At 41.7% G+C, this 21,922-nt stretch overlaps 1 protein-coding gene across 6 annotated transcripts in view; it reads right to left on the bottom strand.

The window, feature by feature from the left end:
* Positions 1-21,922, bottom strand: part of LOC116573025 — a 138,103-nt gene that overhangs the window by 91,033 nt on the left and 25,148 nt on the right. For 3 of the 6 annotated variants that reach the window (XM_032312628.1, XM_032312629.1, XM_032312627.1), the window contains exon 1: positions 767-1,190. The exons of the other annotated variants lie outside the window; for them this stretch is intronic. In XM_032312628.1, coding sequence (XP_032168519.1) covers positions 767-1,067 — 301 coding nt within the window. In that variant the 5' untranslated portion in view covers positions 1,068-1,190. Of the gene's footprint in view, positions 1-766; positions 1,191-21,922 lie in introns of those variants that run through there. 6 annotated transcript variants of the gene reach the window in all.

Genomic DNA, 21,922 nt, shown 5'->3' with positions numbered 1-21,922 from the left:
ATAGGATTGTTGTTATGTCCATGAGGTGTGGGGGATTACTTACTATGTATCTAGCATTACTCAATGTTCCATGCCTCATTCTACTTAGTCCTCACAACACCCCTACAAGGAAAGCCTTGTTATCCCAATAACACATGAGGATCCTGGCTCAGCCCTCTTCAATCATGTGCCCCAAGTCACTCAACTAAAATGTGGCAGGGAAAGGCTTAGGAGTTGTCTCCCTTCCGTGACACTGTCCCCAAGGATTTTTTTTTTATATATTTTTATTTGTTTATTTGAGAGAGAGACAGATAGTGAGAAAGAGCACACAAGTAAGGAGGACTGGATGTGGGGCTCGATCCCAGGACTCTGGGATCATGACCCGAGCCGCAGGCAGACGCTTAACCAACTGAGCCACCCAGGTGCTCCCTGTCCCCAAGGATTTAAACACCCAGGATCCAATAACCCAAGGACCTCGTTTGAGAAGAGGTATCAGAACTACGGTCATTCCTCTAGCTGGCACCCAGCTCTGGCTTTCCCTCTCCACACACAGACATTCTCTTTGTTGGAAATACCATCTTAGAAGGAGAGCCTCTCCCAAAGAATACACAGGGAAGTTCTCTTCAGGAAGTGAACACTTTGTGTGTGATAGTCATGGGCTTCTCACTTCTCAGTCAAGACTTCTTGCACACTGTTCCCCGTCTGTGGTTTTACTTTTTTGTTGTTTGAACAAGAGGAATGAAGGCTTGGCATTGAGTGGAGAGTATGCAGACTGTGTGACACTGACCTTGAGTTCCAGATCCAGGGTGGAGTCTCAGCCTGGGCTCTGTTGTATTTCCAAGGACAACAGTTAGCGGGCGGTCATCACAAAGCCACACTTTCTGAAGCTTCGGGAAATGTTTATTTTCCCCGTCAACGGACTCATCACTTCGCACCAACAACAGGCTGCCACTTACAAGACACAGAACGTGGAGTCTGTATTTCACTATTCTTGTAATGCTACAGCTCAGAAGAAGTGTGGTATAGAGAGAAAGACTAGGAAAACTAGTGCTAGGAAACCGGGAGACTTGAGTTCTAGTTCCAGACATCTATTCTAACCACTTCTGCCTCAGTTTCTTCATGATTGAAATGACAGGGCTAGACTAACTGAACTCCCAAGCTTTTTCCAGTTCCAACTGCATGGAATAACATACAGAAAACACACACGGCAAAACATATACAGAAAAAAGAAATATTTAGGATAAAAGAAGCCATAGACAACTAATTTTGATTTCCCTTAACACTGGCAAAATTCTTTTGCTATTAGGAACTTCTTTTTAAATTAGCAGGTATTAAGATAATGACATAATCAAATTAAATAATAAAACATTTAATTTTTTTATTATTTAGCAAGTTTAGTGAGTACAATGAAATTACGTATGCTTCATTATTGGAACTCTTGGTAAAATGTTTAGTGATGGAGCAGGGAGACACTCTGGTTCTAGATTCAGTTAATTTTAATATTTGGTTTTAATATCTGCCATAGTTGGAAAAAGTTCCTCACAAAAATTCATCAAGTCAAATTGGAAAAACTGTGTCATTAGCGGAACTTAGTGAATGGGGACACTCAGTTTTCAATTCCATGCATCAAACTTGAAAAATACCTTTTCTTATATTTTCCTAGTAAATTTTCATTCTCTTGAAGTCTCTCCATCAGCTCCAAACTAACTAGGAAATGGTACAATATGTATTTTTAACAAATGACCTCAACACTTTCTGAAGTTCTTCATCTAAAACATTAGTAAACAGGTTAGAAAAATGTTATTTTCAATTTGAAGTGTGCAAATGTGAAAGTTTCTAATAGGTAAAAATCACCCCTTTAATTATGGGTACAAACTTAATGGATACAAATTCAAGTATCTTTTCAAAATGCTCTTTCTGTAGCATATTTCTTTTGCAAAGCAGTCATGTTCTCATTATTTTAAAACAACTATTAAGTTGAAGGGACAGAGTAAGCATGTTTAATTTTTTTGAATCTCCTGAAGAAAGACTACCTCATAACCACTTGTCTTCACAAAAAAAAAAAAAGGAGAAAAAAAAAACAAATTTTGAGCACTTGTCTGTTTTATGAAAGAAAAATACCTAATGCATTAAAAATAGTTTTGAATCTTTTATTTTATTTCATTACATTCAAAGGTGTTGTTTTTAAAATATTAACCTTGTTAAAGATATGTAGCAGCACAAAAAAACTAATCAAGCACAATATACCAAAGCAAACAAAAGTGAGAATTCCAAGCTCAACATCTCCGTGTGAGGGAGCTCCCACTCACCCATCAGAATGTTCTGTTCTAAGATATTACCAAGATATACATCAAACTTATTTCTTATATTTTCTATAGATATTTTCTTCCCAGAACCTAAAGTTCTCTTTAGAGACCACAGCACTACACTATGATTAATGTAAAAGCAGAGACCAAGTTCTCCCCTCCTTGGTACTGTCTCTGCTGCCAACCCCGAAGGAAAGGTTTGGACATAGTAGGCACTTCAGGAAGACCTACTGAGTGAAGACTGTTAGTCCTTTGTTTAAAAGGCTTTAACCTTCTTGTAAGACATTGCTTTAGATGTTGTGGCTGCCAATGTCTCAGCAACAACAACAATTTTTTCCAGATTTTTCAAATAAAGAAAGATGAATGAAGGGCACCTGGGTGGCTCAGTCGGTAAAGCATCAACCTTCAGCCCAAGTCGTGATCTCAGGGTCCTGGGATCGAGTCCCATGTCAGGCTCCCTTCTCCCTCTCCCTCTGCCTCTCCACCCCGCCATTGTGCTCTCTCCCGCTCTTACTCTATCTTAAAAAAAGTCGGAAGGAAGGGAGGAAGAAAGGAAGGAAGGAATAGAGGGAGGAAGATGAATGAAAGAACTTGTGATATAGGGGCACCTGGGTGCCTCAGTTGGTAAGAAGTCTCTCTTCCACTGGGGTGGTGATCTCAGGGTCCTGGGATCAAGCCCCGACTGGGGCTCTGCTCAGCAGGGAGGCTGCTTCTTCCTCTGCCTGCTGCTCTGCCTGCTTGTGCTCTCTCTTAATCTTAATTTAAAAAAAAAAAAAGGAATTTGTGATAGAGGTAAAGGCAGGGTTTAGGAAACAAGGGTGGTAAGACAGTCAGAGACTAGCAATAGCGAGAAATTGTTACCTCCCACCACCCAGCCTGGGAGAGCTTAACTGGCTAGGGAGAAAGGACCCTGTAGGAGTTGCTGCTGTGGGGGAACCCAGATGCTGCCAGGGATACAATGTAAAAATAGAGAAGAAACAGAGAAAGAATACCCCCACCTCTTTTCTCTGTCCCGTTGCTGCCTTTTGTTGGTCACACCAACCTGGAAGGCAGCCAGCAGGTGGACAAGGGAGATGTCATCTAAAAGGGTCACCCTCTGGGCACAGAGTGTGGGGTGGGGGGAGGCAGAGCAGTGGCGGGTACAAATGGAAAGCAACCCACTCAGATGAGAGGGCCAAACTTTCAACCTTGGTTTAGATCCTTAAAATCATCCAGCCCTTGTCCATACTATAGATAACTTCCTTCTCCTCCTATGAAAAAGGAACGGGATCCTATTTCTGCTAACTCAGAGAATTTCCATCAAACCATATATTTCCTATGTCTACTGTGAATTTTTCATGCTCCAATCTATTTCATCCGTGGAGCCCGAGAATATAAGTACAGTAATGCTCTGGACTTCAGGAAAAAAATCTCTATTGTTTCCCATATTTGAATTTTACCTACTCTAGTTAAAGTAACTCTTTCAGACTGGTTTACAAAGGTATTTATCAAAATATGAGCCATCTGTAGTGACAATGAAGTCCTATCAAGTATTCCAATGTTTTTAGCTCAATACCACAAAGATTTAGGGAGCAGACTATTATCTGCAAAGCATCATGAAAAATTCAAGGATGAATTATAGGTGGTCCCCATTCTTCCTTCCCAGGGAGATTACACCAGCATCTGAAGATGGACAGTGACAAATTTTCTCATAAAGATTAATTCTAGCAGGACTCAGAGACAGCCTCAAGGAAGTGGGACTTATTAGAATCTAGAAAAGTAAGGAGAACTTTGACCAGTGGAGTTTTGGGGGAAGGGGAATTGGCAAGATACTTCAAGTGAAAGAGAAATTATTTCAGTTGAGCTAGTTTCGCAGACCAAAGACTTGTACAGTCATTGACTCTAGCTTCAAGAGACTCTGGTATGAAAAAAAAGAAATGATGGCCTCTAACAAATTTGAAATACAATATTTGAATTAAATTAATAAATAAACATCACCCCCATCAAAACCACAACGACATCCCAGATTCAGAGCTTCTCATTCTCAGTGCCAAAGGTCTGTGTTGGAGAAACAGTTCTGAATAAGTTCGAAAGTTCCAAAAACTCTTCAGACAAGCCTTTTGCAACTTGAGCCAAAAGTGGAAGCTGGGCAATTTCATTTCAGTTTCAACTCCAGCTCAGCACTGCTCTGGAGGGCAAAACTGGTAAAATGGAAAGTGAGAATTGAATTTTCCTTGATGGTTCCAATCCCAACAGAAGAATTTACGGGAGAGTGAAAAATCATTAAAGCTAAAGGAAGCTATTATAAGGATCCAGTCTCTTTTGATTTCATTTTCAGGTTACATTTTAAGACAATACCAAATATAATGCTAAATGCAATGGTGGCAAACATGTAATTTTTCAAATATATCTCTTGAATCTTCAATATTATGGCCCTACCACTACCAACCTGTCATTAACCAGATAGAACCTCTGTCTGAAGGGTAATGATTATTATAATTTATCGAGCACTTACTATGAACCTGCCACAGTTCTAAGTGCTCCACGTGCAATAACCCATTTAATCCCACACTTAACAGATGAAGAAACAGAGACACAGTGTGCCTAAGGTCACATAGCTTCTAGGCTCCTACAGTTGTCAGATGAAAAACAAGATGCACAGCTGCATTTGAATTTCAGATAAACAATAAATCATGTTCCACATGATTATGTCCCCTGCAATATTGGGGACATACTTATAGGAAAAGTATTGATTGCTTTTCTGAAATTCAAATACAGGACATTGCATGTCCTATAGTTTTACAGAGACCCCTGTATTTTGCTAAATCTAGCAACCTTGATAGCCAGTAATGGAGGAGCTTAAAGGGTAGTTGAATAATAGTGTATCAAGGAGTTTCCAAGCCGAAGAACTATCAGTGGACTTGTGGCATCTGTTCCTTCTTGACTATAATGACATTAAATTTATTGAGTGTTTCCTAAGACTCTATTATAAGCACTTTACATAGATGATCTCACCTAATCTTCAGAAGGATTCTACTAGTATTAGGTCCATTGTACAAGAAAGATGCCTCAGAGAGACATGCCTAGTTTCATGAAATTAGTAAGCAATAGAACCCGACCCAGGCTGGAGTGTGTGAGAGCGCAGAGCCCAGACCGTGCCAGCCTCACAAATGCAAACTCGTCCGCTCTGTGCTATGTTGCTGGATCATGCTATGTCCAAAGATATGTCTTTCAGAGTTTTCCAAAGATAAGCAAGTGTTTAATCTTGGCCCTCTTTGATTCTAAACTGGAAGCTTTTAGAAAAAGGATTCCTTGAAACCAGTAAAGTCACATTCATTGTCTCCACTCCCTACCAGGCCTCACATTGCTATCAGAATACAATATGAGTGCAATGGGTGTTTATAGAGTATGACCCAGTATTACTTTACTCAGCATGCACAATGCATGGGTTTTATTTTTGGTCAATGACTATCCAGCTCTTGACTTTCAAGGCCCCTCACAGACCTTCTCTGTGAGGATTTTAAGGAAAGAGAATTGAAATAGCACCCCCCCCCCCAAAATGGGCTGGAAAATCCTTTCAATGGTCCTTATTTGGTTTCCACATTGCTGAGTTTACTGAGCTTCAAGAGTCATCTAGGTCTTGAGAGTGCATCCTATGAATGTTGTACAAGTTCAACTCCAAAACCACTTAGATTACAGGAGCTCATTCCTGATTATTAACTATATCTTTTTTATGGACTGAATGTTTGTATCCTCCACCCAAAATTCATAGGTTGAGGCCCTAACCCCAACCTATGGTACTTTGAGGTGAAACCTTTGGGAGGTGATTAGGTTTACATAGGTCATGAGGGTGACAGCCCTGTGATGAGACTCTTTTCCTTAAAGGAAGAAGAAAATGTGAGCTCACTTGCCCTCTCCCCAGCGTAAGGATGCAGAGAGAAGGCGGTCACCTGCCCACAAGGAAGAGGGCCCTTGCCAAGAACCAAATCTGATAGCACCTTGACCTTAGATTTTCCAGTCTTCAGAACTGGGAAAAACAAAGTGTGGAACCACCTGTCTAAGGTATTCTGTGACATATCACAAGCTAGCTAAAACACCCTTCCATGGTAAGATCATTGGGGACTCACTAACTCAGAGGAGAATATATAATCCATTTTAGTCTATTTTTAATTTTGACACTTAGAAAAACTTCTGCTTTTATCTTGCTTCCATTATCTGGCTCTTCAGAGAGGAGCTGGAGACCGGCATTGTTAAGAAAAGAGAGATAAACTCGGAGGAGCTAATGTAGAAGTGAGAGTAGGGCTTGTCAGAGAGAGGAGAAAAGGGACAGGAAACCAGACCCGGCTGTGACCCGCCGCCAGCACTATCCTGCGGGTTGATTTGCTGGAGCAACGTCTGCTGGAGGTCAGGTGGTGCCCACCAGCAGGCTTCTACCTGGTTCCAGTGCCTGACAGCAGTCCTCAGGGACAAGATGCAAAGGACACACCCACCCCATCAACTGGTACAGCCCAGCTGGGGCGCAGACCTCAGAGACACACTTGGCATGTTCAAGTCCAGGTGCCAATGTGACTGTGTTAACAGCAAGCAAATCACTTAACCTTCCCGTGCCTTCATTTTGTCTCAGTAGTACAAATAACAGCACCTCCTATTTTAGGAGGTTATTGAAAGTACTGAATGAAATAATGTATGTAAAGTACTTACAACACTGTCTGGCATGTAGCGAAACTTCGATTAACATTTAGCACTGTCTGGTATGAAGGTGTTCTGTGGCATAAAAAGTGCCGGGAGATAGGGTTGGAGATTTTGATGGGGCACCCGGAGTTCATGGAGAGCCTTTGAGGGCTCTGAACATCGAAAGAGGCCACCCAAGGGCATTCCAGCACCCTGAGGACAAGGACCAGACCCGAACACACTGACACAGTGCTGAGCACATCAAAGACACTTAATGCTCATAGAATGACTGATACCTGTCAACGAGGAAAGTGATCCTCAGGCAAGAGCTAAGATGGGGAGAAGGAGGATCATGATGGAACCAGGAGGCTGGGATGGAAATGCAGCCAACAGAGAGGAGCTGTTCTGTGCCACAGTCCTTACGACATTCCTCCCGATCATTCTCTGTGCAGGAAGACAGCGAGAGCAAAAGCTTATGGGCAGAAATCAGTGAAGCCATCATTATCACCATCATGAGGTTTCTTTTTTAAATTAACTGTAGTATCAACATTTTTTTAAAAGATTTTATTTATTTATTTGACAGCAAGAAACACAGGGAGAGAGGGAACACAAGCAGGGGGAGAGGGAGAGGGAGAAGCAGGCTTCCCATCGAGCAGGGAACCCAACAGGGCTCAATCCCAGGACCCCAGGATCATGACCCGAACCAAAGGCAGATGCTTAACAACCGAGCCACCCAGGCGCCCCCATTGTGAGGTTTATAATGTTTAAACACTAACAGGAACGGTAACTACACTGACTGAATCTTCCTGTGTGCCAGACACTATGCTAAGTGTCTCTTAGCTGAAACGCTAGCTCTTAAAATACTGAGAAAATGTTATCACATACATTACAAACCAGCTATTACACCAAGCACCCTCAGCGAGCCCCTGCTCCCCTGAGTATCTGAGCTTCCTCCAGGATCCCCTGGGTCCCCTGTTCCCAGGACCTAAAAGCACAAAAGGAGACCTCAGAGGCCCCTGTCCAGCATTACAATCTGAGCCTCTTCAAATTGGTCAGTGCCCCTATTAAATATTTTGAAAATCACTCCTGTATTCCATGCATTAACCAACTTAATTCTTACATTATTCTTTCATTCTGGAGATGATACCAAGGCTCAAAAAGGCAGACTTGACCAGAGCCCCAGCTCAGAAGTGACTGAGCACAGGTTCTATCTGACTCTATTTTGAGCTCCTGGTCCCCCCACCCCCACCCCAGAAGGGTAAGTTTTATGCTGGAGACTATGGAACGTAATGCTGAACAGAGTGGTCACACTAAGTAAATCAACAGGCGAAATACGATTTCCAGAAACTTCCTGTTTTAATAGGTCAGAGAGAAATCACTCAACTCTGTTAAAAACATCAGGCTCCTGAGCCTCAATCCATACCAGATACTAAGCTTGCCTAGCTAAGTTTATGCCATGGGTAACATTTCCATGGGTGGTGACATTTAGAGTGGACTGTTACATCTTCATCTAGCAGAAAAACCCAAATTCTTTTCCTCCATCCTTAAATTGAACTGATCTCATCCCAGATGCTATGGTTATTTGCCTTTAGCTTCCACAACAAAAGTAAACGGCAGTACCATCTGTTACAGCCGGCTATGGGAAAAGGTCACCAGCCTCTCCCATTGTCTCTTTACTTCAAGTTAACAGTTAACGAAACAGAAAGATGTGTATTTAGTATGAACTCTTGAGTTTCTTCTGGTGGTAATGGGAGAATCCAAAAATAGGACTCAATTTAGGTTGCCATAATACAGGCCTGAGAATTTAACCAAGAAGTCAGAAATGGAATAAAGCCTAAGGAAAGTAAGAGGGACTTATTATAGGCGGGGGAAAGGGGCAGATTAAGGAATTTGAAAACCAGATTAATAAATAAGTCCAGAGGTAGCTTCTACGAGGAAAAATTGACAGACAAGTAAAAATGTAGATGAATACTTTTTCATTGCTTCAATCAGGCAATATAGAACACACTCTGTAAGTCCTATGAGCATTTCCAAGGACTCCAAAAAGCACTTGAGAAAATTTGGACTTCATTTTTGCCTGTTCTAGACAGATAATAACATATATGCATAGAGAAATATCTAGAAGAATATTCTTCAAAATGTTAACAGTATCTCTGGATGACAGATTTGGAGCAATTTTTCTTTCTTCTTTATACTTCTCTATACTTCTTGAATTGTTTACAGTGAACATTTCTCATTTTTATGGTCAGAATAAAAATTCTACAGCCATTTTCTTTTTTTTAAGTGTCCCAAACATGATTCTGTGTGAAATATAATACATGAAAAAAGCTCCATCAAGTATGAAACAAATCATAGTCACATTTGCTTTGTGACAAATAAGCGTCACACACTTTATATCACAATGAGATATCACCAAAATACCTGCTACTCTCCAGTGGGATTGTGCCCCCCAGCACACGGAGGGCAGCAGGATCCCAACGAGTAAATGAGTTCAGCAGTACGAGAAAATCCATCTGGGGGTTAACATGATTAACCTCACTTCGAATCTGGGACACTAGAGTTCGTGGTGGACCTTCTCTTTCATGGCACTTTGGGCTAACACCGAAAACAATGCTTAATGATCACATTTACTTTTCTATAAAACGGTTCAACAGACTTGAAGACTAGCAGATAAACTTATGGTCATCTAAACTACTTTTAAATCAATAATCAGACTTGGGAAAAACACTCTATCTCAAATTTTTAATTTTTTTTAAGATTTTATTTATTTGACACAGAGAGATCACAAGTAGGCAGCGAGGCAGGCAAATGGGGAGGGGGAAACAGACCCCCCACTGAACAGACAGCCCAGTGCGGGGCTCCATCCCAGGACCCTGAGATCATGACTTGAGCTAAAGGCAGAGGCTTAACCCACTGAGTCACCCAGATGCCCCCATCTCAAATTTTTTTTTTCAAAGATTTTATTTATTTATTTGACAGAAATCACAAGCAGGCAGAGAGGCAGGCAGAGAGAGAGGAGGAAGCAGGCTCCCTGCTGAGCAAAGAGCCCGATGCAGGGATCGATCCCAGGACCCTGAGATCACGACCTGAGCTGAAGGCAGAGGCTTTAACCCACTGAGCCATCCAGGCGCCCCTATCTCAAATTTTCAAATGCATCTTTCTAGTCATTAATGGAAAGTAATTGAGGCAGACATTTGAAAATTTGTGTGCGTACATGTGGGGTCATGGGAACGGGCATGTGACCCAGATCTAGCAAGTTATTGCTCTCAATCCAGGGACTGGTCTAAGAGGTAAGCACAGAACAGGACCAATCAGTACTCCAATCGAAGAGAAATACGGAGACTGGGAGACGCGGGAATCACAAGCTTTAAGGACCACATAGGCCAGTCACTGCTGGGGCCTGGCTCACCATGGCTGGGGAAGCAGGTGCCTGAGAATAAAGCCGAGCTGAGAAACATGAAGAGACAGGATCCTGATGAACTCAGTGATGCTGTTTTAACCTCTCGATCCAGTGCCTCCGGTTTGAGTTGTGTGTCCCTCACTTGCTGCTGGTAGTACTCAATAAATATGAGCTATTTACTTATTAATCCCCAGATGTTCCCTTGAACTCAGACTGAGATAGCATTTACATGACACTAGAGTCCTCTTCGTTGGGAGGTGGGAATCATACCTCTTCAGCTTTATAGTCTTGGTCCCTATCACAATATCACAATAAATGTGTTATGAATGAAAGAATAAATGAATAACACAAACATACTTTTTAAAAACTGTACTGGATCAAATAGGACAGTGTGTCCTTTCATTAAGTGATTAAACTTATAAAAGTCATAATGATAATTCCTTCAAGATATAGCACCAATAAAGAAATGAAATATTTTGTTAAACTAACGGGGAGAAGCCGTGGATTTCCAGAATCCTGATTATTCTAGAGTTTTCATTCAGGGCCTCCATTTCTCCCTGGGCCTATTAAGATGTGTCAATACTAACATAACACAATTTAAAAAAAAAAAAAAAAAAGGAAAAATAATTAAATCAGATGCATCTATGCTTATATTCAAAACACACAGATAAACACCAGGCATCTGGAAGAATGATCCCAGCATTTGGATCAGCTGGATCTATGGAAATGAATGTCTGTTGGTTGGGAGCAGGCCTGAGAAGTATGACGGAGTCAGTGGGTAATGTGGACAGAGCTATGTTCACTGGATCCAGGAATCCGGAGGAGAAAACCAGAGCAGGGTCCAGAATGACGGGCCAAAGTAAAGGGGAAAAAAGGTGGAAGGACCACACTTTAAAGGAGCTGGAAGCAGGGGCACCTGAGTGGCTCAGTGGGTTAAGCCGCTGCCTTAGGCTCAGGTCGTGATCTCAGGGTCCTGGGATGGAAGCAAAGTTTGAATTAGAGGCAGGACACGTATTCAGGTGGAGATGCAGGCTGGGTGCCAGGGGAGGATCAGGAAGCCAGGCTCTAATAAAGCTGGAAGCACACTTAGAAGCCAGTTCTGGCGAGGAGGCTTGACGACCTTCTCCAGTGTCAGCACAGGCATTGCAAACTGGCAGTCCTCAGGCAGAATTTTGCCCAGAGAAAGGTGTTGTTTGGTCTGTACTCTCTTGCTTTAAAAGGTTTTTAGACCTTACGTTGGAAGGTCATGAGCTGGGAACAATACCGGCTGCGGCAGGTACCCTTCGAGTGCTTTGCATATTTGAATGCATTTAATCCGCATAAGAAGGAGTGCTTACAATAGATATGCCAGGCACTATCCAAGCGCTCTCTGTGTATTAACTCATGGATGCTTTTAGTGATCCTATCCCCATATTACCTATGAGAAAACAGAGGCACAGAAAAGTGAGTCGTTTGCCTGAGGTTACACAGCTCATAAACGGCAGAGACCCTTCCCGGGCTAACACTGTTGCCAGCCTCCGTGCTGTTCAAAACGCAGTAAGTCTCACACAAGCAACAAAAGAAAAAATAACTTGGCTCGGGGCACCTGGGTGGCTCAGTTGACTGAGCTTCACTCTCTTGGTTTCCAGTTGGGTCATGGTATCAGGGCGGTGAGATGGAGCCCCCCTGCTCCATCTGGCTCTGTACTCAGTGGGGAGTCTGCCGGAGACTCTCTCTCCCTCTCCCCACCTTTTACAAAAAGATTCTCTATCCCTCGGCCCCTCCACTCCCACCCTACACATTCTCACTCAAAAAAAATAAAAAATTTAAAAAAAAGAGAGAGAGAGAAAGAAAAAGAAAAAGAAAAACTAACTGGGCTTCATCAAAAGTAAAAACTTTTGTAGAGCACAGAACACTAAGAGAATGAAAAAGCCCACAGAATGAGAGAAAATGTTTACAAATCTTTATACCTAAAGAAAGGATTAACATAAAAAATGCATAAAGTTCCTGTAACTCAACAACAACAACAAAAAGCAAACTGATCCAAAAGAAAAAAATGGGCAAAGGATCTGAATGGATCCTTTTCCCAAAAAAGATATATAAATGGCCAACAAGCACATAAAAGGATGCTCAAATCACTAGTCATTAGAGAAATGCCAATTAAAGCCACAATGAGATACCACCTCACATCCATTCGGATGGCTCATATCAAAACACTAGAAAGTGGGGCGCCTGGGTGGCTCAGTGGGTTAAAGCCTCTGCCTTTGGCTCAGGTCATGATCCCAGAGTCCTGGGATCAAGCCCCGAGTCGGGCTCTCTGCTCAGCAGGGAGCCTACTTCCTCCTCTCTCTGCCTGCCTCTCTGCCTGCTTGTGATCTCTGTCTGTCAAATAAATAAATAAAATCTTAAAAAACAAAACAAAACACTAGAAAGCAAGTCTGACGAGGATGTGCAGAAATTGGAGCCCCTGTGCACTGGCATTGGGAATGTAAAATGGTGCCAGGGTGGAAAGCCATCTGACAATTCCTCAAAGAGTTAAAATAGAAATATCAAATGACCTGGCAATTTCACTTCCGGGTATGTACCCCAAAGAAGTGAAACCAGGGACTCAAACTGACACTTGGAGTCAGTGTTCCTAGCAGCATTATTGACAACAGCCAAAAGGTAGAAACAAGTGGAATGACCCTCAACATATGAACATATAAACAAAATGTGGTACATATAGAAACGAGTAATATTCAGCCTTACAAAGGTACTAAAATTCTGACACATGTTACAACATGGATGAACCTTAAAAACATCCTGCTAAGTGAAATAAGCCAGACACAAAAAGACAAACACTGTAGGATTCCACTCACAATGAGGCACTTACAGTAATCAGATTCATAGAGACAGAGAACAGAATAAAGGTTACCACAGACTGAGGGGAAGAAGAAACAGGCAGTTATTATTCAATGGGTACAGAGTTTCTGTTTGGAATGAGAAAGTTCTGGAAATGATTAGTGGTGATGGTTGCATAACATTGTATGAATTGTGAATGCACTTCATGCCACCAAATTGTACTCTTAAAAACAGTAAAAATGGTAAATTCTACGTTGTATGTATTTAGCCACAATAAAAAAAAAAAAGTGTTAAGCCTCAAAGAGATATTATGCAAAAAAAAATCTCCGCCCATTTGAAATCAAATACTAAAGTCTGAGAAGAGTCAGGGGAATAGATAGAAGAGAATCTATCCAGTTAGCCAAAAGGATAGAAGGAAAAGAAAAAAAGTTTAGTAATAAATGGTCAGCAAAAATTGGCAAATCTTTAGGAGACATGAACAAAGTTTTTTTTTTTTAAGAAGCAAAAAGCTTTAAAAAAAAAAACTTTCAGAAAGAATTAAATGCAAGAATGCCTACCAATTAGATATATGCTCAGAGAGACATGTGCCAAGATAATGAAATAAATGTTCAAATTCTCAGCTACCCTAATCCAGCAGAGTACTAAAGTTAAATGTCCTTGTTTCACATGGATCTGAATGCAGAATAGAGCCCAAAAATTTTAATTACAACAGAAGCGTACCCAGAGTATATGGAATGTCCTTGGGAGCTTTCAATCACTCCAAAGGACTAACACAAAATTTAAAAATACCATCACCCCTGCCTTGTCTGCCAGGGATATATCTGAAGACCAACAATTGATACCTGAACCGTCAGACAGTTCCAAACCCTATATATACTATGTTTTTCATATATACATACACACACATACACACACACACACACACACACACATATCATACTATATGATAGGACTACATATGACCATATATGATCATATGACTAATGATACATATATGGTATGATATTTACTATGATAAAGTTTAACTTATAAATTAGGCACAGTAAGAGGTTAACAAAAATAATCAATAACCAAATAGGACAATTATAACAATATACTGTAATGAAATTTTTGTGAAGTGGTCTCTCTCTCAAAATACCACTGAACCGTACTCACCCTTCTTGGATGATGTGAGATGATAAAATGCCTGTCAGATGAGATGAAATGAGGTGAAGAATGCAGGCGTTGTCACGTAATGTTAGGTTACTATTGACTTTCAGACCATATGTCAGGAGGGGGCACACCTGCTTCCAGACCAAAGTTGACCATGGTAACTGAAGGCACAGAAAGTAAAACCCTCGGATAAGGAGGGACTAATGTATAAATCTGCCATAAAATTATCCATTAGAGGCTGACATATTTTACATAAAATGAATGTGAATTCCACAACTGCACAGCAAGGTCATGGGACTGTAAATTATTCTGCAGTTCTCTGTGTCTTCCATTGGAGCCTTCTGGATTCTCCTAAAACTTTAACTTGACCCACATTAAGTTAACATATGCTAGAGACTCCTACCCCTACAGGAATATTGGTTTATTTAAGAGAAGACTAGATTCAACCCCAGGACGTGCCACTAAGTCCCTGGGAGGTGTTGGGCGAGTCATTCAACTCCTCCAAGCACCAATTTCCTTTGTCTGCAGTAGAGACTAGACAAAATGATTTCTGAAGTCTCTTTAACACACCATGAGTCACATTTCGTTCCTTTCTTTTTGGGAGGGGCGACATTTTTTGCTTTTCTTTTCCAAATACATCACTGTCCAAATTGAAAGCTGCAGAGTTTCATAAACCTTTCATAAAAATGTTATTCAGTCCCTCCAAACGTATTTTCTTCTTATCTCCCAGCTGTTCACACACAAAGATGATCAGAGAACCCACTCTCCATTATATTTTTTTTATGTATATACCACCTTAGTCCATAAAGGATTTGAGTCTCTCTCATTTCATTAGCATCTAAAAATTTCAAAATTCTCTTATACAAGGACTGTGCATAATCTTATTTTAAGACTAAATCCTTTTCCCAAAAAAATTATGCTTAAAAATGTTTACTTTGGGCTTTTTCTCCATTAAAACAGGAAAGTGACATATGCATAAAGAAGGATGCTAAGTGAATATAGATTTGATACTGATGACTTGCAGCCAACTACCGCCCTTTCTCTCCTGGCTTGATGGCTAATCACCAAAATACATTCCAGAGCTGTTCTCTCTCCTCATATACTTCATTTGAGAATGAATTAATTTCTGTTTCAAGTTGTCCCATCTGGGAAAACCTAGATCCCATCAACAACAGCTTGAGAATAGAATTGAGAGGAGCAGAAAGGCAAAAAAGAAGACTTAAAAATTAAAATAAGCTTTCTTCAGTCTAAGTCCAGAAAGGAAGCTTTGGCTTTCGATGTGCAGTCAAGCTATGCAAAGAAGATTCTGTTCTCTCTTAGTATTAAGTGAACCAAACACTCAAGTTAATGTTCAACATTAACAAATTAATAAAATAATTATTTAAAAATTAATTAATTAATTGATGTTTGACAACATTAATTAGTCTTTAGTGGAAGAGTACAACACCAAAACTCCACAGCAGACCTCTTTCTCCTGGCACAACGAATCTTAACTGAATTGTTAGGCCAGTTCTGGTCTGTCATGTCCCTAGCAGACCTGCCACAATTTAGCTGGAATTTTCTCAAAATAGTGGGGAATTCTGTTTTGTAGAATTTTAAAAATGGGAAGACCCCAAGTTTTAATGATATAGGCATCTATATTTACACTGGCATCTATATTCTATATGAAATTTCTTCAGTTTATTCTATAATAACATATTAAATGATGAAGATTGCAAAGTAAGATCAAGGAAGATGCTATCTGCAAGCCAGTCAGGTCCCAAACCAAAGCAGAACCCAAATGTCAAAATAAGTACCACTAATATGATTCATTCATTTATTCATAAGCAACATCTCTTTTCAACTACTCCAGGCACTGTGGGGGCTCCTACAACATTACAACCCCAGGGCAGAAAAGCGCTACTGGAGAAGTATGAAAAACAGTGCCCTATTGTCCCCACGAACCCCATTACAAAGATTCTGATGGCCTGGAAAATAGAGGTGGGGCCACATCTTCTTCAGCCTCTAACCAGGCTGGGCCAGAGCAGGCTTTATGACAGCTTTGACCCAAAGACAGACAGGTGAGAACACTGGTATCCTTCTAGGGAGATGCAACATAGGTACCTGGCTGGGTGGGGAGAAGCTGAGCTTACCTCCAGACAGAGAAAAGCTCTGGAGGGGAGCCTTTTTCAGCTGTTTGACCCTGACCTACCAAGGAATCCAGAATTTGGGAGAAATGAGACACCACAGAGAAGCTGTTAGAAGAATGGAGAAGAACAGAAAGGAGGGAAGAAGTCCTACGAATGAAAGGAATCCTTCCTCATCCTAAATCAGGACAGGAGCTCAGGACCTCATGCCGTCCGAGAAGCACAGAGAAGGTGAAACACAAACTCGAACTAAAAGAAAGAGGATTAAAGCTCTCTGAGGGCTAGGAAAAGAGAAAGGAGTATCCAAGTAAGCCCACATCCCAGAAAATTCTGTTTTGAACCACGGGAAGGAAGGCACATAGAAGAGAAAAATAGAACAGCTCAAGTTGCTGATGCGTGACCAAGAAATGAGACAGCCTGAGGAACGGATGACAGGACTACATTTCCAAGCGTGGCAGTGATATAATGGAGCACACAGGCATACTCATCTCCAAAGACGAGAAAAGACTCAACTCATTGTGAAGCCAAGTTTTTAATTTAGAATTCACAAGTTGCTCTTGTTAAAAAAAAAAAAAAAAAAAAAAAAAAAAAAAAAAAAAACCTCTGCCCCAGAGTTTCTTCTCTGGCCAGATCAGACATGTACTTCACAGACTTCCAGCAGAAGACTGGAGTGTCAACAGGTACTGAGGAGGGGCTCAGAAATCCAGTTCCTGGAACCTTCAAGTCTAGGAATCTCACCCTCAAGAGAGGAAAATAAAAAGTTGGGAGTGAAACGACTCACCGGTTGGCTGTTTGGGTTGCAAACAGAAAGATGCTGAAGAGTTAGAAGAGCGCAGAGAAACCAGAAGCAGAAGTTGGGTAGAATTAACACTGGCAATGAAAGGCAAGCCTTCAAAATACCCCAAAGTCATAGACTTAATGTTAGAGGAGCTGGATGCCCCCCAAAATCTGCAGTGCTCTGCTAGAGCCAGCAGACGGATCTATAATCATGTCGTCTAAGGAAGCTTACAACCACAGTCCTCACAGAACAGAATTCTCTCATGGATGCTAGCTTTGACTCAATTCCGTCCTTCCCTCGGTTTCCAGTAAAACCATCTGAAACCCTTGCAAAGTATATATTTTAAAAAGTTAAAAAGGGATTCTCATACAAGTGTCAAATGAACACATATCAAAATGTCATTCAGTTTGTTAATTAACGAGGGAAACAGTGAGATGGTAGAGCTCCTCCAAAGAGCATTTTCAGAATCTAGGTTCTCCTAAGTACTGGGGACTCCGTCAGAACTAGGTCACTGTGCTACATACAAAACAGGCTAACGACCAACGGAGCAACAAGCCAGACCTTTGAGGTTATCATTGCTGTTGAACAGAAATCGTTTGCCAAATCTACATGTTAATATGTTACCTCACTAAATTTAGAAAGTGTATTTAATAGTAATAAGTGGTTTGAACAAAGTATATTCTCTTGCCTAAATACTCCTTGGGTATTAAAAAGACATATTACCCAAACTCTTACTTCCAAGTTTTAAATGATTTTTCTTAACTCCTTGATGCTTAATTTTGTAATAGAGCATGAGCAAATCTCATTAATCACAGAAACTGGAGAACCTCCCCCACCTCACGGTTTTTAAAACTAGACTGTCCAAACAAAAGGTCGACCTTGGCCTTGACTGATTGGCAGAAAGAATGGTGTGTGAAGAGAGAAAAGACATTGAGATGGCAAAGGGAAACAGCTAAGCCCTGCTAACCTTGGCCATCTGCTGGCCGGCCGGACCTCACTGACCATGCCACACTGAAGTCTGGAGGTCAGAAGCGGAAATCACACTCCCCTGTCTGAGCCAGACGGACCACCTAAGCACAGTTGTCTCAAGATGGAACCTCCAGTGAGAAATCGAATGCATATTCTGCAGAAAGACTAGTCTTCGAGTGTCATACAAAGGCCAGCTTCAAGGTTCTCTTGGAGAGAGCAGGTGGTTGAAACAGTTGGTGCTGCCCTCCAGGACACACCTTTCCAAGAAGATGTGGTTGGTGCAACCAGCTCCACATGGAACCAGGAGTAGTTACCTCACCTAGAACCCACCCCAGAGAGAAGAACCCAGCATCTGACACCCCAAAACCAAAACCCGGCCCTCCTTTACCCTTCCCTTCCATGCCCTCTTTTTGCATAAGATTTTTTTTTTTTCAATTACTTTCCACCAAGGATGAGCAAAAGATCACGAAAAGCATTTTCACATGAAGGCAGAGCTGTACCCTAGGAACAGGGTAGACACAGGTGTAAAAGTAAGTGGCCAAGTCTAGAAAACCAGAGAATAAAACCAGATTGGTGTTTTGAATGACTTTTACGGACGTATTTGCCTGGCTTCTATCAGCTCTTGTGCTAGGTTGGATGAGTGGGGGTAGGAAAGATACTCTGTGGCCTCCTAAAAGTAAGAGCTGAAACTACAATGAGATACCATTTCACATCCACTAGGACGACTATAATTTAAAACAATAATAATAATAACGGGAGCAGGGAATCATAACAAGTGTGAAGGGGGGTGTGGAGAAACTGAACCCTACTGACCCCTTCCCTATTGCTGGGGGGAATATAAAATGGTGCAGCCACTGGCTGTTTCTAGAAAAGTTAAACATAGAATTGCCATAGCCATTCCCCCCCCAGGCATAGACCCAAAAGAGATGAAAACAGGTACTAAAAGAAGTACTTGTACAGATGTGACCACAGCAGCACTATTCACAGTAGCCAAAAGGTGGAAACAAACCGAACACCCACGAACGGGTGAACAGAGTGACAAACGGCTGCACGTGCATGCAAGGGAATGGAGTTTTGTTCAACCGTAGAAAGGAATGGAATATCGATGCCGGCCACAATGTGGACAAACCGTGGAAACGTTATGCTAAGCAGAAAAGGCCACACACGGAAGGTCACATATTGCCATAATTTCATTTACATGAACTATCAGGGAAAGGTAAGTGCATAGCAATAGAAAGCAGACTGGTAGTCATTCGGGGCTGGGGAGAGAGGCTGGGGAATAACTAGTTAGGTGTGGCAGGGCAGGGGGGACTTATTTGGAGGCGATGAAAATGTTTTGGAATGAGATAAAGGTGGTGTTTTCACAACATGGTAAGTGTACTAAATACTGAATTATACACTTGAAAAGAGCTAATCTTACAGTATTTTGAGTTTCATCTCAGTAAATGAAAAGGAACAGAAAATAAGAACAGGGGCGCCTGGGTGGCTCAGTCGTTAAGCATCTATCTTCAGCTCAGGTCATGATCCCAGAGTCCTGGGATTGAGTCTGGGATTGAGCCCTGCATCGGGCTGTCTATTCAGCGGGGCACCTGCTTCTCTCTCTCCCACTCCCCCTGCTTGTGTTCCCTCTCTCTCTCTCTGTCAAATAAATAAATAAATAAATAAAATCTTTAAAAAAAAAAAAGAAAGAAAGAAAGAAAATAACAACAATGACAATAATAGTATTAAGTGGCAAGCAGTAAAATCCAAGTTAATCCAATGGCCTTCAGAATGTGAAAATATGCAGAGTAAACTAGAGTTTGGGCAGAAGAGGGAGCAAGAAACACACAAACATATAGAATTTACGTGATGAGAAAAGATTCATGAACTACACTGATGACGTTCCTCATCGTGTCGCTGCTATTCTACTTGACTGATGATCTCCTCTAAATATAGAATCTCTTCTATATTAAAAGAGAATAAAAAACATAGAAATCCTTCAAAACCAAGAAAAAAATATGGAAGATGCACGAAATTTGCAGCACAAAAAGTTGACCTGATAGATCATTCAGTCCAAACACCCTAACTTTGCAGATGGGAAGTCAAGACTCAGAGAGACCGACTCCCTTTCCCAAGGCTCATCGCAGAGCTGGGGCCAGCAGCAACTGGGGTGGCCTGGGGACTCTGCTTTCCATGACAGAAGCTCCCACTGAGTTCTCTGTGGTCTTATTTTTTTCTCTTGAATCACAGATCTAAAATGTTTCCAGGCCTGCAGCAAAGCAGTGTCAGCCACCCCCTCCTCAGCTTTTCAGCATTCCCATCCCACGAAAATCAGGTTAAAATTAACATCTCTAGAGCAGCCTTTAGTGGAAAAGCCCCAAAGATGCAACCTAGCTTGTGTAAGAAATCAGCCCAGGAAGCGGGCACACTCTGCCTGGTTCCCGGGGATAGGGATGGGAAATGAAGACCCTGTAGGCATCTGCAACGTACATGTCAATTAGGGTCACCTCGTCCTCTGAGGGTCAGACCAAAGAGCCTGAACTCCTATCCAGGAGCTGTCTTCTAGATCATTCCTTCCAGCCCTCACCTTCCATTCTAAAAGGCTGATGAGGGGTGCCTGGTTGGCTCAGTGGGTTAAAGCCTCTGCTTTCGGCTCGGGTCGTGATCCCAGGGTCCTGGGATCGGGCCCCACATAGGGTTCTCTACTCGGTGGGGAGCCTTCTTCCACCTCTCTCTCTGCCTGAGTCTCTGACTACTTGTGATCTCTATCAAATAAATAAATTAAAAAAAAAAATCTTTAAAAGGCTGATGAAGCAATTTTCCCAAACAAAGACCATTCTCTCCAAAAGCCAGCCGTCTAAATAACTTTTTTTTTTTTTTTACCCAACTGCATGTATGTTTTGGGACTGGTGTACTCCCTCCCTCCCTTCCTTCCTCCCCGTGCCAGTTACCAATATGGGTTACTTCCTTGTGGGGCCTCCTCCAAGAGGAAGAGTGTGTAGTAGACCCCGGATGGATAGTTCAGCATTAAGTTAAATGAATGCAGGTAAGTAGCAGGAGCCGCCGGCAGGAAACCCAGAAGCTTCATACTCCAACAGGCCTACCACCAACTGAAGGCAGCACCTAATACATTGCTATTTAATTTTGCTAAAAAGGGATCTTTGTCTTCATTATGTTTTCAAACTTTTAGTCCCTGTAACACAATTTACTTATTAAGTGTAGATTTTTGTTGGTGATTTCGGAGCACCTAATACAGCACAGCATCATGTCAGAAAGGCTTCTCTCCCATAATTATTTAATTTCAAATAAAATTGGGATTAAGAATGTAGCACGGGGTGCCTGGGTGGCTCAGTTAGTTAAGCGTCTGCCTTCTGCTCAGGTCATGATCTCAGGTCCTGGTATTGAGTCTGCTTCTCCCTCTGCCCCTCCCCCTGCTTGTGTTCTCCCTCTTGCTCTCTCTGTCTCTCAAATTAAAAAATAAAATCGTTAAAAAAAATAATAGTAATGTAGGGCACCTGGGTGGCTCAGTGGGTTAAAGCCTCTGCCTTAAGCTCGGGTCATGATCTCAGGGTCCTAGGATCCAGCTCTGCATCGGGCTCTCTGCTCGGCGGGGAGCCTGCTTCCCCCTCTCTCTCTGCCTGCCTCTCCACCTACTTGTGATCTCTGTCAAATAAATAAATAAAATCTTTAAAAAATAATAAAAATTAAAATATTGTAGGCTCTGGAGTTAGAACACTCATGTTCAGATTTTGGCTTCGATTAT

This window comes from Mustela erminea, chromosome 14 (genome assembly GCF_009829155.1).
Source record: "Mustela erminea isolate mMusErm1 chromosome 14, mMusErm1.Pri, whole genome shotgun sequence".
Lineage (NCBI taxonomy): Eukaryota > Metazoa > Chordata > Mammalia > Carnivora > Mustelidae > Mustela > Mustela erminea.
Note: the sequence above shows the minus strand (reverse complement) of the source record. Positions and strands in the feature narration are given on the sequence as shown.